The following is a 16,188-nucleotide window of genomic DNA, read 5'->3' as shown; positions in this document are numbered from 1 at the left end:
GGGAGAAGAGAAGAGCCCAGCTGTTTAATCTACCACCACCACCCCTCCTCACCCCCTCCATTCTCATGCAGAGCAGGCTTCAGCTGGTGGGAGACGAGTGGGGAGGGAGACGTTCTGCTGGTTCACTCAGAATGACATATTTCTCCAAGGAGTTAAATGCAAACAGATGCAAACAAGCATGCAGGACACCGAGGAATTTAGACTTTCCGACAGCGTGATGTAGAGAGGACACACACCTGTCCAGCAGGACCTGGTGGCAGGTTTTGTTTCACAAGGCTCTCCTTGGCGGTGTACTCTGACTAATTACAGGTGCATTCTGCTCTCTGTGGGCTTCACCAGGCCCCGTTCACTTCTGCTCACATTTCTTTTTGTTTATACATCACATCATTGTGTCCTGATTTCTTCAAAGTCCCTGTTTCTGATCAGGATGTTGCCACGCCCAGCTAGTTGACTGGAGACGTTCACACGCACTTCAGCATCCGTTCATTACTGCAGCATGTTTGCTGCGAGCCAGCTTGGATGCAGATGTTACTGACTCGTGAGAGACACACTTTCTAGATAGTGAGCAGGTTTTCAGGTGGGGTTGCACCAAATGTGTACATACAGCACAGTACTGAGATGTTTCATGGATGATCAACTCCATCCATCTTCTGCTGTTTGTTCTTGACTGGATCATGGGGCAGTAGCTTAACGCAAGACCTCCCGCTCCAAGTTAGCCCCTCTCACTCTTTTAGGGGAACTTCTGGCCAATCCAAGGCCGACCGTGAGATAAAACCTCTCCAGCGTGTCCTGGGTCTGACCTCGGATCTCGTTCCATTGGGATGTGTCTAAACCTCCTCTCATGGAAGGCGTCCGGCCTCTGTTCCAAACAAACTCCAATTCAGTCGTAGTAGTTCATATACTGTGGAGGGGACCTAACCCCCAACCAACACTACAACCATTCTGGGATGCAGGAGGCCACACAGGCCTCAGTAGCTGCTGAGTAGCTCCTAGCTAGCTGCTAATGAACAAAGGTCACGTGTGGACTTTTATTAAGATCCAGGATGATGGTGGCAGAGGAGTGAAGTGCCTGCCCTGTGCCCAGAGGGTTGCATCAGAACAGAGGACCCAAACTGCAGGTGCCCTCATATGTGATTAGATCAGGACAGTAACAGATATTCACATCACACCATCCACACATGGAGACAAGGCTCAAATGCAGGATGCCAAACTAAATAATCTGCCACTGCCATCTGTTCACCGTCACAAAAGAAAATGATTAAAGTAACAATGTGTAGTTTTTACCGTTAATCTCTGGAAAAATCCATCAAAATGTTGAAAATGACATAAACGATGCCTAACGACAACAATCAGGTCTAAAGTACACGGGAGCGGGTCTGAGTCTCTGGGCGACGCCATGTTAAACGCCATGTTTCCTTCTGTGGAGCCCGTGAGGGACAAATGCGTTTACTGAGACGTAACAAACACATACAAAACGTTTGTCGTTTATAAACGTTAGTTTACAACTTTAGCCTCTTCACTCGTTGCCAGGGATGAAAGAGAGTCTGGTATGTTGGTCATTTTGCTGAGGTTGAACGATCTGACCAATCACTCGTTTGGAGATTATTGACCCTAATGGCTATCCGTTGGTGAGGTCTTAATCGATCATAAATAGCTGCTAGCTTGTAGTGATTTAGGTGTGTACTGCCCCCTGTCACCAGGAAAATACACACTGTCACTTTAATAATGGTATCTAAAGGGCTCCACTGGACCTACAGACCATGTCATGGTCTTTGTGATCAATGTCAGTGAGCAAGGAATAGAGAGGCAGAGTGTATGGAAAGCCAAATGGATCATATTTTTTGGTTTCTTTGAATCGCCTCTGTTAAATAGTGAAGGTGTAAACATCACATTTAATGGCCACAAACCCTTAACCATGATGGAGTGTGCACCGAGCCATGACTCGTGCACATCGAGTCACTTCTATAAAATAAATAAAACACTTATGAATGGGGCCAAAACGGAACCGGGAGGTTAGATGTGAGAATAAGAGTTATAATGGAAATGAACAGAGGCATGAAGATGAGTGGAAGTTGGACAAAGAAGGGATGGAGATGGAGCAGATTGGAGGATAACAGGGATGGAGAGAATGAGCCCTGGAAGTTTCTAGTCAGAGAGATCAAGATGGGTTTTGGCAGGAGGGTGGGAAAAAGGACAGAATGAAGCGTGGATGAGTGATTGTTTAAGAGCAGACGAGGGACAGGCCGAGGGGAAGGAAGGGAAGTGAGCTAAAAGGAAAGGATTAGACATCAAGACAAGGAAAATGGATTCAGGAAAGAATGGTGGGAATTAAAAAATGAATAACTTCTGTAGACGGGAGATTGTCTACGTGCAGCGCTGAGCCCTCAACACTAGGGGGTGATCTAACGAGCCGTGTGTGAAGTATTAGAAGCAGCACCATCAGAATCTCAGAGCAGAGAGCAGATTTAGTCGGAGGTGTGCAGCAGCAGGAGCACATACACACTCCGGATTGATTCCTCTCACAAGTGGCCACTCTCTCTGTTTTCCTTGTTATCGAGCACATTTCTGCACCGCCGCCACCGCCACACCCGTCTTGTTTTCTCCCTCCGCTGCCAGCAGCGTCTGTTTCTCCCTCTCTAGTTTAGTGATTGCAGCAGAGTGCCCAGGTCATTACGAAAACAGGCCCGTATTAGCGCCGTAATTGCTGCGCTGCTTTTCCAGAAAGCTGAGCACAATCACACTTATCCTACGTGCCGTGTGGAAACACACCTGTAACTGGTTTTCTATGGTTTTCTTGTCATTTGGAGCAAATTGTGTTTCAAGAAAAGAATAAAACATGATGTGTTATCAGAGGCAGAGCAGGAATAAAAGGTGAGTCTGCGTCCAAACGGCTGCTTTATCACCGAGGCTTCCAGTCAATGTGAACAAGTGGAGATTTAACAAGAACTGATTCTACTTTGAATGAACGCCTTTGCGTGGGGAAATGATGAACAACAAATAAAATGTGGTCCCGTGCTCTGTTGGCCTGTTCCGTCGTGTCAGAACCCTACCTGGCTGGTTTTGTGCAACACTTTCTTCCATCCATGTGCCACAGACCATTCATCCCAGCCTTCCACCTTTCTGTCTTTCTTTTTCCATTAAGTTCTCATCATCTCCTCCGAGGTGCCCTTCTTCTTCACGCATGAGCAGCTGCGTGTCTTCATGTATGACGTGCACGCAGCTCCGGTTTCTGTGTGAGCTGTGTGCTCCAGCAGGCGTGGGTAGAGAGACCCCTGGGGAGGGGAAGTAGGTACTGCAGAAGCAAGAGGTGGTCTATTTTAGATCTGTGCTGCAGCAACGGCTGTGGAGGGGCGGGGTGGGGGGGGGGGGGGGCACCCGAGTATATTCCAGAGAGGACGCAGGATACAAGGCTCAGAGCTCCTCTCTACTCATCCCACAGTCACTCCTGTCATCTGGATTGCATCTCGCTCTCTGGCACACCATTATTTAAAATTTTCATTTAAAATATCAAATAATTTTCAGTACTTTGAAATAATCCTGAATGTTTTTCTTTTTGGAGGACCTCCAGAACTTCTCACAGACACAAGGACATTTTTGAGCCACTCTTTGGGGTCAGTGCCTAAAAACAGTTCCCTACGCTGGGTGGGAGGGTGTTTCCTGTGTAAGTCCACCCAGTTCAGAGCTAACAACGGCTGACTCTGCTAGTTTTACGGATGCTGAGCTAGGATTCGATGTGCTAGTAGCTGGGAGTGGTTCCTACTAGGTACTCTCACAGATCACACGAGACCAGTCTCATGACCCTCTGGATGTGTGATCCAACTCCACATGGCTGCCGCTAGTAGTCCCAAACCACGCTTGCCAACAGAGAGCTTTAGTTTGGTGGTAGCTTGGCGTCTCTGCGTAGCTCCTGGACTATTCCAGCCGTGCAGCCGTCTGACTTTGGGCTTACATCTTACCCTGTCCGTTAATATCTGAAGAAATAAATGCGTGTTTGTCTGGAACTGATGGACGTTTAGATCCAGTACAGTTGAAGATGGCCGTCCAAAGCCAAGCCAACACAAACATGGCTGTATAATTAACGCTGCGCGCTGATATCGTGTCATCAGCTGAGATTCATTCACAGACAGCTGACAGCTTGTGAGAGCTCTAGCATCATTTCATCGTTTTGACCAGTGCAGCCATGAGAACCACGCGTCAGCATAAAGGCGTCTTAAGATAAAGCAGTGGCATGAAAGGCAGCAGGTGATGTTCATTCCTGCATGACATGTGAGGTCTTTAATTAATACTGTGACACCGACTCTTCATCAGCCTTCATGGACCCCTCCCATCATGCACCGCCTGGTCACCGCCAGCCCCTCAACTCCCTTCCTTCCAGCTCTGCTTTTACTGACAGCGCTGGAGATGCAGGCAGCATGACCCCGAGGTTGATTGAAGTGAGGTGAGGGATAATAAGTTAGCACAGCAGCGGTGAAACTTCTTTGACACGCTGATGAAGTGCTGCTAATTGCCAAGTGCCAATGAGGAGAGCTCCATTACTGCGTAAGGGAAAACAGGGTAACAGAAAACAGTGCTGACAGATTCACTTCGTCTCCTCTTGCTGCAGGTGAAGACGACTGGTCCAGAGTAAGGTGATGCTCCGGGGTGGAGCATGCCCCTCTGAGGGGGCCATTTGCTCATCAACAACTCTATAACTCTGTATTTTGCTGTGGGAACTGAAATCACGCTTTCCTTGAGAACAACCATGACGTGTGTTTTGTGCTGTCTGTTAGCTCCTTTTGAAATAATGTTTTACTGCCGACAGATGTCCTGTTCTGCTTTCTCCTTCCACACTTGTACTCCCGTCTGCTGGTTCTGTGTGCACCTAGCTTAACCCAACTGCTAATGGTTTTCTAAAGTGCTTTCCCTTTGCAGACAGTTCTAAACCTGTCTTGCATCTAAATAAGTCATAAACCTGTTTAACCTGTCGGTAGGTGTTGTTAAATCATTTAACCTCAGTGTAACTAGAGTGTTGTTAACCTGTCTAACCGCACAAACCAGACTAAAACATCTCAAGTTCTTCCTGTCCTAACTAAGGCTGATTTAAAGTACATAACCTGCTAAACGTTTGCATTGTTGCCCTTCTAACCTCTAACTTTTCAACTTCCAGATTTGCTTGTAACCTTTCTTAATTTGTCTTCTCCAAATTTCTTAAAGGGAACATTGATAATGAGCGCCTGGCACTTGCTAGACAAAGAATCCCATTTCGATATGGTCGGGTAGTTGACGAGTGGCTATACGAAAAAGGTAATAAAATCCCTTTAACTCCACTAATGACCTAACCGCCTAACCTGCCAGTAACCACAGCTCTGGAGGAGGTGCAGTGCCATGCAACAGGGGCAAATCTCATCTGACTCCTTATCAAACAAAACAAATGATTAAAAGACGTCTCGTAACTGGCTACTAGTGTTTCTTTACAAAGCTGGAAATCTAACTGGAAACGAGGCGTTTCAAACTCAAACATTGCATTTTAATTAGAGCTGGCATCCATTACCGTAAATTCACGTCAAACCTTTAGGAGTGATGCCATTTCTAACCAAGAGATCTTAACCAAAGCACCTTAAACTGGGGCTGCATCTCTTCAGAGACTAAACCTCCAAATAACCCAACATAACCCCCAATAACCTGACCACGAGTAAACAGCCTTCTGCTTCTTTCCTGTGTTTTTGTTGGCTGAATGTGAATTTGTATTGAACTCATTTAATCACTCATTGCATCAAAACTGCAACCAAACGAGAGAAAAAGTATGATTCTGACTGGATTCTCCCCTGAAAGTCACTAAAAGTTAAAGGGACTGTTGTTTTTGTCGTTAATCCGCCCTCATTGGACCATCTGGGTGCCATTCATGTGCCTAATGAAAGGCATTAGCATCGTCCTAAGTTTTGAATGTGGTCCCATTAAAGTGATGATTCTTTAACCCTTTGAGTTCCCGATGTGCCAGCCTCCTCGACTTAGTCGTGTGTGTTTGTGCTGCTGAAGGTGGTTGATTCTAAAATACTACAGAAAAGTACAGATAACTGGAAACAGTAACGCCTACAGTGGTGTGTATAGATGCGTTTGCATTCACTTCTCTATTTGCATTAGTCTGTATTTGGATCATCACAAATTAAGCATTTCAGACCAAATGGCCCGAAGGCTTCCTTTAAAATGGTTTTGCAAACCACAACACGAGCAAGGATGAATGTGGAAGATAAAATCTGTCTCCAGAAGGAAGGACAAGGCATTCGTGCAACATGGAAACAAAACAATCTGTGCATTCACATCCACCTCCCATCAACTGGCTGTTTTGCTTGCTTCATGGTGAAACAGCAGAACGCAGTGTTGCTGAGAATAGTCAGAGATCAGATTTATAAAGCTTTAGAAAGATAAATGTAAAAATGTACTTTCCTACGTACTAAATGATTTGTGTTAGTTTATAAAAGAGCAGATTTTCCACATTTTGATGAGGATGAAGGGTGAAAATATTTGTGGGATTAAATCTAGAGTTAAGGTTCACATTGGATTAGGACTATGCTATAGTGAAAGGAAATCATCTGGAAAGTGGATGGTCTTTAATGGATTTAACTCATTCACCGCCAGTCGTTTCTCACCGTTTTTATTGTTTTTTAAGAGTGACAGAACGTTGCGCGCTACGATGATGTCGATGCTAAAACAACGAAAACAGAGAGGAGGCTCGCCTTCTTTCATGAGTCAGGAAGAATCCGCGCGTTTAGAGCGTTAACCGTTCTTTCATAATCCGTTGTTGAATTGTGATCAGCAGAAGCTTTTTCAATTCAATTCAGTTCAAAGATACTTTATTAATCCCAGAGGGAAATGAGAGTTTCAGTACACACATTTCAGAGATCAGACATACATGGGCAAGACACATGACAAGAATAGGTGACTGTGGTCATTCGCAACCCGAGTCGTGCTACCTTAACAGAGATAAGAGGGTAACATGAGGATGGGTTCAGGTGGAGGGAAAAAAGGCACTTCAGAGTTACCCTCCACAGGGAGGGCAGCTTTGCTCTGCAAAAAACACCTCAGACAGATATACAACAGACTTCAGACATCACACAACATAAGTGTCCACTAGGTGGGGAGGTAGGGTTGGGGACTCTCCACACGTCAGTGCATGCAGCCACGAAAGCAGCGCACGTCACCTCAGTCTGAACGCAGGGGAGGTCCAGTCCGCACCTCACTTTTTTTACAGCAGTGGCCCAAAACGATCTCCTAACACATGGGTTTTCTGCTTCCTGATCACGTGACGTGTGACGTATGCGGATGAAGATCGGCTTTAGAGCTGGGATGTTTGTTCTCACGATGTGGGGGCTCGTCCGACACCCACACAGTAAAAAAATGCAAATGACGACTTTAATAGCCGTTGGCAGTGAATGAGTTAAAAATCCCAGTTTGCTCCCCATGGAGTCTGGTAGAACATAATGAGTTGGAGCATGCTGAAAACGTCTGTAGCGACGTCATGGTGCTTTACTACGATAGCATAGCCATGATGAGGTTCCCCAAAGCGCCTGCATGGATCAGTTGTTTAAGATTTAGAAGCAGGCCTGGTGTGGTGCGTAGGCTATGACCCATTATACTGTAAGTCTTCGGGCCTGGTTCTCGATGGCCACTAGCTTACATGTTTCACGTGTTCTCCAGCTTTGATGCAGATGTTTTAAAGACTGGATGGTGAAGAAACAAAAGAAACACTGAATAGATCATTCAACCACTAAATCACGTGTCAAAGCAGAAAATCATCTGAAACATGCAGGATAGTGGCCTCTAGTGGTCAGGATTGGACACCGCTGTTCCAACGGGCCAGGCAGCTCATGGAGAACCTACAGCAGGGCCCTAGCCCTGAATGAAGGGGCCTACGACTTTGATTTGTGTGAATATTCATATATAAGACAGAAGTTGCACATTTAGGTCACAAGTTTAGATGCCGAGGGGAACTGGAGGACATTGTTGAGCTCAAAGGGTTAAAGACCATCATGACGTCAGCAGAACTTAATCTATAAAGCATCAAAAGAGAATCTAACCACCTAACAGCAAACCAAACTCCACCCACACTAACCACTGAGGGCTCCTCTTAGACTCTCCATTCTACCACGATTTGACAGAAATTGGCCATCTCTTCCAGCAATCGCTGCTGGGGACAAATTCCGAGGGTCCTCAGTTATAACCCTGTTATAAACAATGTTTAACTGTTGAACGGAGCTGAATCTGGATGCCGGTCGTTGGAAGAACTTGGACAGGACGAAATGATCGATGACAACTAAATGAGAAGCTAAACATGTTCTAACCCGTGCTAAAAAGAAACTCGTCTCTGTGAAGTGGTTAAACTCATCCCTTCATTCAACGCAAAACTCAGAGGGTTAAAAAGCAGACAGCTGAACCCCAGATTTAACACATCTGCTTGCAGCTGTTTAAAGAAATAAAGGAAGGTCCCTTTAACCTTTATTGTTTTCACCCCTGAGGAAATGCTTCTTGGTGTATTTTGATGTACTCTTGTGTGTACTGTATGTTGGGACAGTCAACTGTGTACTTGGATGTGATCGTGTGTGGTGAACAGCCTGCATCATTTACCCTGACAGGGATGGTCCAGGTGTAGTTGCCAGTTTGTTGGTCTCATGGGGTCTCATGGGGTCTCATGGGGTCTCATGGGGTCTCATGGGGTCTCATGGGGTCTCATGGGGTATCATGGGGTCTCATGGGGTCTCATGGGGTCTCATGGAGTCTCATGGGGTCTCATGGGGTCTCATGGGGTCTCATGGGGTCTTCACGGTGCTTAACGAGTGAGTGGAATGGAACCAGCCCCGTGGGTCGATGTTTTACGAGATCTTGGAGGTTTTGTCACTTCCTAAAACTTTACTGAACCAGAGATTTGGTCCAACCTTGCAGTTCTTTTTGCAGTGTCATTGAACGACTGTGGAGAATAACAAGAGAGAGTGCTAATCGTTCACTTCCACTCTCACAGATGAGTATTCTGGTCGAACCGGGGCCTAATGGTAGTCATTGGAGCCAGCGGTGTCCTGGGGGAGAGCTGTGCCGTGGCACTGTGCTGTCTCCCCAGATCTCATTCTGGAGCCCTTATCTAATCTCCCATACTGTGGCAGAGGCAGATCAGAGCTAGCATCTCCTGCCCACTCTGTGCCCACTGACTAAATCCAAAATGGCAGCAATTACGAAGGCCCAATGGAGGGGAAAAGTCCCAAGTCTCAGAAGTTTTCAACAGCTCCATCTGACGCTAAACTAGTTAAGCTGTTTCTCATTCTGCTTGTGAATGATTCAATTCAAATTTTATTCAAATTCAAAAATACTTTATTAATCCCAGAGGGAAATTCAATCAGATTCATCAACGATGTCATTCCAGGTTTTCATCTAATCCTCATCTGCTTTCCTTTTTCCTCCCTTTGACCTTTGACAGCTGCCTTTAGCAACGTTTTCATTTTGGCAAACGTTTCCTTAAACAGATGTCCTAAGCAACATTAGTTTTCCCAACACCACCATTTACGACAACATACATAAAATCCTTGTTGAAACTGATGCTTGTGTGTTCTGTGGAGGGTTACAGAGCAGGGAGACCGTTTAGACACACAAATCTCAGGAGTTGTCTCCTTTTAGCTACTATGCTGCTCATGACCTCAAATGTGGCCCAACACTAGTAACGTCTCTTGGAATAAATGTTCTTATGCTGCACCTTCTGCACTGTATCTGCTCACCCTTCAACCTTTAATTGTATTTTCTACCACATTGATTTTAATGTTCTTGCTAATAGAAAGCACATTGAATTGCCTAGCTCTGTATGAAATGTCCTGAATAAAGAAAGCTGCCTTGCCTTTTCCTGTAAACAGACCCTTAATGTCACATGTCTGTTATTTAACCCCCTAGCATTCCAGCGTCCTGCCCATGAGACAAAACCCCGTTGTGTTCATTAAACCTGGAAATTTAAGGGTATGAACACATTTTTAACCACAGGCATTGCCCTTCACCAATCTTAAATTGGTATTTAAAATGGTAAACGGCCTGTATTTGATATAGCACCTTCTAGAGTCCTGGAACCCCCCAAGGCGCTTTACAACACAATCAGCCATTCACTCATTCACACACACATTCACACACTGGTGGGGATGAGCTACATTGTAGCCACAGCTGCCCTGGGGCGCACTGACAGAGGCGAGGCTGCCGAGCACTGGCACCACCGGTCCCTCCGACCACCACCAGCAGGCAAGGTGGGTTAAGTGTCTTGCCCAAGGACACAACGACAGCGGCAGACTGAGCGGGGCTCGAACCTGCAACCTTCCGATTACGGGGCGAGCACTTAACTCGTGTGCCACCGTCTTTTTTAAAAAAAAAAGACGTACAGCATCCATAAACACCAGCAAGTGATGTTTAAACAGCGTTTCAAACAGTGTCCGTGCACTCAGTTAAAGACGATACCAACATCTCTCTGTTATTCAAACGAGAGAACAGAGCTGCACACACAACTTGAACTGTAGCCTACAGGTGGTGATGGGGAACTGGTCTGAGCTCCTGATGATCCCGTCTGTATTGAGCTTGTAGTAGGGCTGGGCGATATGGCAAAAACAGAATATCACGATTTTTCCAATATTTTATCACGATTTCGATTTTATCACAATTTTTTTATCCATGAATAGCATAACTTCAATTGCGTATTAAAGAAGAGAAACATTGAATAAATAGACATTTATTCATATTAGGGATAATCAGCACAGTGCTAACACACTTATATTTTAAACTCACACCAGAGATGATAAAAGCCCTGAGAGAAACTATTACAATAATCCGTTTTTCTCGTTTTTCAAGTAACTTAACATAAATTAAAATCGTAAACATATTTAAAGTGCAAACATGTCAATTGCAAACGTATTGTGCAAACATGAACTTGTTCAAAATACTATGTAGCTCCCAGTTGCTCATGTAGTGGATAGTTAAGCTCAAATATGGCTCTGATGTGCGGCTGGACCAGAGATCGCTTGTGGTAGCAAATAACTGCACATTCTGAATATTTTCTGCAACACGTCTCTAAATAAAGTAAAAATTTCCAGTGCAGATTGGAGACAACCCATAGAAGCACTGATTTGATCTCATTTCAGAGAAAAATAGAACAGGTCAGATGAACCTAATAAATAAAATTACTAACAAACTCAGGATTCTTTCTTTGCTTCACTGTTCTGGTGCTGAGAATATCACTCATGCGGATCAAAGGAGATCCACGGATGAATGCACCTCTTATTTATTATTTGGAGACTACATTTACTGCAGCTGGCAGAGATTGTTTCTATTGATACACGGATTTACAGAATCATTTTAAATGTTAATAGGGGAAGACTGCAGGAGGGAGCGGTAAAATACAGGGGGTCCCCAGCAAAAACAAGAAACTACGAGTCTGATGAAACCCGCTGGTTTTCCATCAGGCAGTCACGGGGCAGCTCCAACGACCCAGTGACCGAGCTCAGTCGGTACCGACACCGGCTCGGCAGAGGGTGGACGAGCCGAGGCGACGTCGTGCTCTGCTTAAGAAGCGGTGTTATTTTCCTGCTTCAGAAGAAGCGTCCAACGTGTTTTTACGCTTTCTCAGAGACATGTCACGTCGCTAAGTAGTTAGCGCCGCGCGCTAAGGAAACCCTGCGTTCCTCTTCGGAACGAAAACCTCGTTGTCGCTCAGCCGCGGCCGAAGCCATGTTTGTTCACACAGGTGAAAACAAGCGGGGCACTAACATATTACTATGACTCACTCTGATTGGTTAAGGGTCAAATAAAGGCGTGTCATTCGCCTGAGGTAAGTTCCATTTTCATTCAGAGGCAGAAATTCAACAGCAGAGCTGTGAATCGTGATAAAAAGGTCTCTCAAAAATGACAGACCGTCAGATGTGTAGATCGTAAAACGGTCTAAAATCGTCATATCGCCCAGCCCTAGCTTGTAGGAAGGACTACCAAGACCAAAAATGGCCAGAAGAACCAGGTTTGGTGGATCTGTGTTAGTTCCACCACTTCCTACTCAAAGTAATCAAGTCCTCCCACAGTAGGGTGAGTGCCCAAGTCCAGTCTGCAGGCGTTGGGTCACATCTGTGATCCCCACTTCATCTCAGTTCTGTTTTAACCACATCTGGCTTCCGCCAAGTCTACGAAGAGCTGGTCCGTTTAAGTCCACCTTTCAGTAGCTTTACGATGAGCAGCAGCTCCTGCTGAGCCATTATCTTGTCCTCCTACTTGATCTCTCTGCTCTATTGTGTCATAGTTTGAGGGAAGTAAAAGGAAACGGGGTGAATTTGAGCATGTTTGCTCATGAGTGGAGCAGAGGCAGCAAGACAGCCTGAAAAGGACTCCCTTTTTCTGTTATTTCATGGTCCCCCACCGTGAAATGGCCTAAAAACAGCAGAGTTTCAGTTAGGGAGGGTAAAAAAAGTCTCCCCAGCTACTTCTGCTATCTCTTTTTGTGTCACCCTCTACGGTGTTAAGATGAGCACACAGATAGAGGATCAGCTTTAGAGCCATGTCTGATTAAATCCAATTGACTCTCTCCAGAGACGTGTCGGTTCTCCAGGCCTGTGCATCATTCAGGAGCCTGCCTCCTCGGTGTCTTCATACCACAGTAACGTTTTAGGACCGGAATATGTTTCCTTTAATTACACGTGTTCATCATGGCTGCCTTGAGTAGCTTGCTTCTGTTTGAGACGCGGTTTTGTGCACATCCTCTGAATTTAACTCTAAAACGTCCAGTGTCGTTTGGACTTAACTCTGTTTCAGATGACATCTGGCCCTCTCAACAGTAGAGTGAAATCTACTCTTTAGCCCGTATTAATTTACTCAAATTAGTGTTAAAATGAGCACTGGAATGTTTTTAATGTATCTAACCCTGTGGTCTGATAACACTTTTCAGAGTAAACTATTACACTTTAAAGAGTCGATTTAACTCTGACGTTCAAAAACAAACTCCAGTGTTATTTTATATTTCTCCTCAGTGTTTATTTAAAGATGTAGTTCTTGTAGAAATACAATTAAAAATAAACTCAGGGACATGGAAACGGTGCCAGCTTTTATTGTGAAGGATTGGAGCATCACCACTCAACGTTGAATTCCACGGTCCACATTCACAGTGGTGGTTGAATACCTCGCGGCAGCATTGACAGCAGTACTGAACAGAGTCGGGTCAAGAACAGACACTTCCTTCTCGCTCCTCGTTCAGCCAGATCACACCTAAAAATCTGGGAAGTTAAAACAACTTTCTGTAGGGTAGGAATTATTAAATATAACACGGGCTTTTAACTCTGCTGTTTGAACTGGTTTACTCTTCAAATAGCTCTAAATACTTTATCTAAGTTAAAGTAAGTTCACACTGAAATTTTTACACTCCACAATATGCGAGTGACCAGTGGAGGGAGTTGACTAAACCATTGAGGCCATTGTCGTGCCGTCTCTGTTTAGAGGTCTTACATACTCTACAGTTGCCGTGTAAGGCCCAATCCTCGCGCTGGCCCCTACTCCCACTTCCCTTTTCTGCGAAGTGCACTTGGAGGAAGTGCACAGTAAGGGTTTGAGTGTGTGGTACACAAGTGTGCAAATAATTGCAGAATTCAGACAGGGAGCATTGCATCATCGACGGCAACGCATGCCAGGATGCTGGTTGCTGTGCAACTTTTTTTTAGAAATCTTTATTAACAACTTTCAAACAAACAAACAATTAATTTACATTCATTGCTGCTTTTTCTAGAACATCGAGAGCATCAAACAATTGTCCTAAAATGAACTACTTTCATTTGAAAATACATATTTTAGGAAATGCATTTGAGCCTTTCCTTCCGCAGCAATGGATTGTGGGTAAAACACAATGCAGAATACACTATGTGGAAAACAGGCATGACCAACTTCCACACAAGCGAATTGGGACACCCTACGCCTGGGTCATTCAATTCCAGCCTTTGTTTTGTTTGTACGCTGCAAATCCGGCACTCTATCCGTCCTGAGTTTGGTACTGTTCCCCCTAGTGGAATCCTCCAGTACTGCATGCAGATCAGCAGGCATGAGAACGAGACGCAGCCTCTTATATAGTATATAGTAGTAGTATATTCCCAGTCTCAGTGTTCTGTCCAAACCAGGCCAGCTTCTGAGAAATACAAAAACAAATTTTTCTTAATTACCAAAGAAAGTCGTGCGCTGAGGAGATAACTTTTAAACACTTCATAGAAGATGCTTTCAGCATCCCACCCCAGACCCACCAGTCTGTTCTCGTTCTCTTTCCTTTAAAAGAGAACGTGGAGGAGTCTCCGCGTGTTCGCTCTGACACTAAAAACATTGTGCAGGCACATGAAGGATCTGTGAACACAAACCATGTGCAAACGGCCCAACTTTCTGCTGGCGTGTGACAAACAAGCGTGTTGTTGGCAGAGGTGGATTCTGGGCCATCCCTCCCACCCTGCAACTACGCAAAGAGAAAAACATTTCAGAGACAAGTGCCTTCCAGCCATATGGCAGCCCTTCTCTCTGTGAGATAACAGGAGTGGAAGGTGGATGAAAGAGGTGTAATGACGATGGCGGTGGGAGAGAGATGCCGCTCTCCTCAGTTACAGTCCTTTCCACGTCCCCTCCTATACACTTAGATCATCTGTTACCCTCCAGCTATCACCTCCTCCAGGTTAGCATCACGCTGCCATCCCTCTTCTCCGCTGCTCACATTCTGGGGGTTGTAGCAGACACGCGGCCATTATTTCACAGCCTTCGACAGGCAATCTGTGCATTAGTGAGCCGAGTGGCCCAAGCCCAGCCCACTCTCCTGTTTGGCCCGGCTTAGCTGGTAATTACCAAGCACAGCTCATCTGAGACCAACCATTTCTCCCCCAATTATAAAGGAAAAAAGGAAAAAGAAGATGGTGCATTGATGCAAATCTACGGTGTGAAATGTAGTTGTTGCTGCTGCAGCTATAAACGGATATTTCAGACATCTTCCAGCGTGTTTCTGTGTAACAGCCATAGACCGCCCGTCTTACCTGTGGGCAGCTTCCTGCACGGCATCAATTTGATGCTAATTGCTAACCCACACAAAGAATACCTGAAGGTACCAAAAAGGCTCAAATATACAAAACTTGCCTGCAGTTCATGCAAATATTTTTTCATGAATTTTACATCACTGTCAGGCTTGTATTAAACACTTGTGTTAATGGAGTTATCTGGTTATTTAAAACCACCTGCAGCAAAACCAAACACTCCGGGCGCCTCCAGGGGTCAGGTCCAGCAGGAACTCCTCACATCTGCTGAAATAACTATTCATTGTGAAACTGAAGGCAGTTTAAAAGTTCATGAAACGAATTTACTCTCAAGGGCTGTGAAGTTTTGAGGATTTGAGTCTAAGCCTTCATGAGACGCTCACTGGAAAACTTAATTTTAGCTCTGGAGCTCAGAGAAAGACAAAAACTGATAAATGAAAGGATATTTCCAATAAAAGGTCAGAACTTCAGTCATAAATGATTAAAATTGTTTTAGGATGGGGGGGGGGGGGGTCGTTACGTCTTTATTCGGTCACTTCCTAGAAACGTTTGTCCACTTCTTTTTTCTGTCATTTATTAGATCAGAAGCTGCAGAGTTTGGGAACCTCTCATCCTAAATGCTGATCCTAAATACTTTAGTAGGATGGTTAAGACGTTCCTGCTTGATCCGGCCCCCGGATGCTGCAGTTGGACCTGAGTTGTTCACCTTGTACCAAACTGAAAACAGCACTCAAGCAGTGCTTCCCCCTGAAAAAGTCCTCAGGCAAAAATAAGTGATGCAGGGTTTTAGTTCATGTAAAGAGAAGAGAGGAGACCCACAACTTAATCAGGAAATACCACCTTTAACAGAAAAGGCTTGACGTTGCTTTGGCTCTCGAGCGTAAAACCATCTACAAAGCTGTTTCTTGCCAACATTAAGTTCACTTCATATTCTTCTTCATAACCTACAGACTTGTATCAACACGACTGCTGACTGGAAGACCATTTAGCTCTTTTTAGCTCTCCCCTCCTCTGAATAAATGTATGTCTACTTCCCTTCTCTGGTGAACAATAGGAGCACAGTCTGCTGTGCAGCAGGAGGTTACGGGCTCAACATAAGAAAGGTACATGTCATTGAACACCTGTCATTAGCACCAAGTTAGTCGTGTAATTAGCAAGTTGCTTTCAA

The 16,188-nt window shown here is 45.0% G+C and overlaps 1 protein-coding gene across 9 annotated transcripts in view; it reads left to right on the top strand.

The window, feature by feature from the left end:
- The window catches only part of nrxn2b (neurexin 2b), a 970,727-nt gene that overhangs the window by 915,505 nt on the left and 39,034 nt on the right, over window positions 1-16,188 (top strand). For 7 of the 9 annotated variants that reach the window (XM_070544341.1, XM_070544340.1, XM_070544338.1 and 4 more), the window contains one exon: window positions 5,194-5,283. The exons of the other annotated variants lie outside the window; for them this stretch is intronic. In XM_070544341.1, coding sequence (XP_070400442.1) covers window positions 5,194-5,283 — 90 coding nt within the window. The remainder of the gene's footprint in view (window positions 1-5,193; window positions 5,284-16,188) is intronic. 9 annotated transcript variants of the gene reach the window in all.

The sequence above is a fragment of the Nothobranchius furzeri genome, chromosome 14 (genome assembly GCF_043380555.1).
Source record: "Nothobranchius furzeri strain GRZ-AD chromosome 14, NfurGRZ-RIMD1, whole genome shotgun sequence".
NCBI lineage: Eukaryota > Metazoa > Chordata > Actinopteri > Cyprinodontiformes > Nothobranchiidae > Nothobranchius > Nothobranchius furzeri.
The sequence above is the reverse complement of the archived record's forward strand: the minus strand, read 5'-3'. Positions and strand labels throughout refer to the sequence as shown.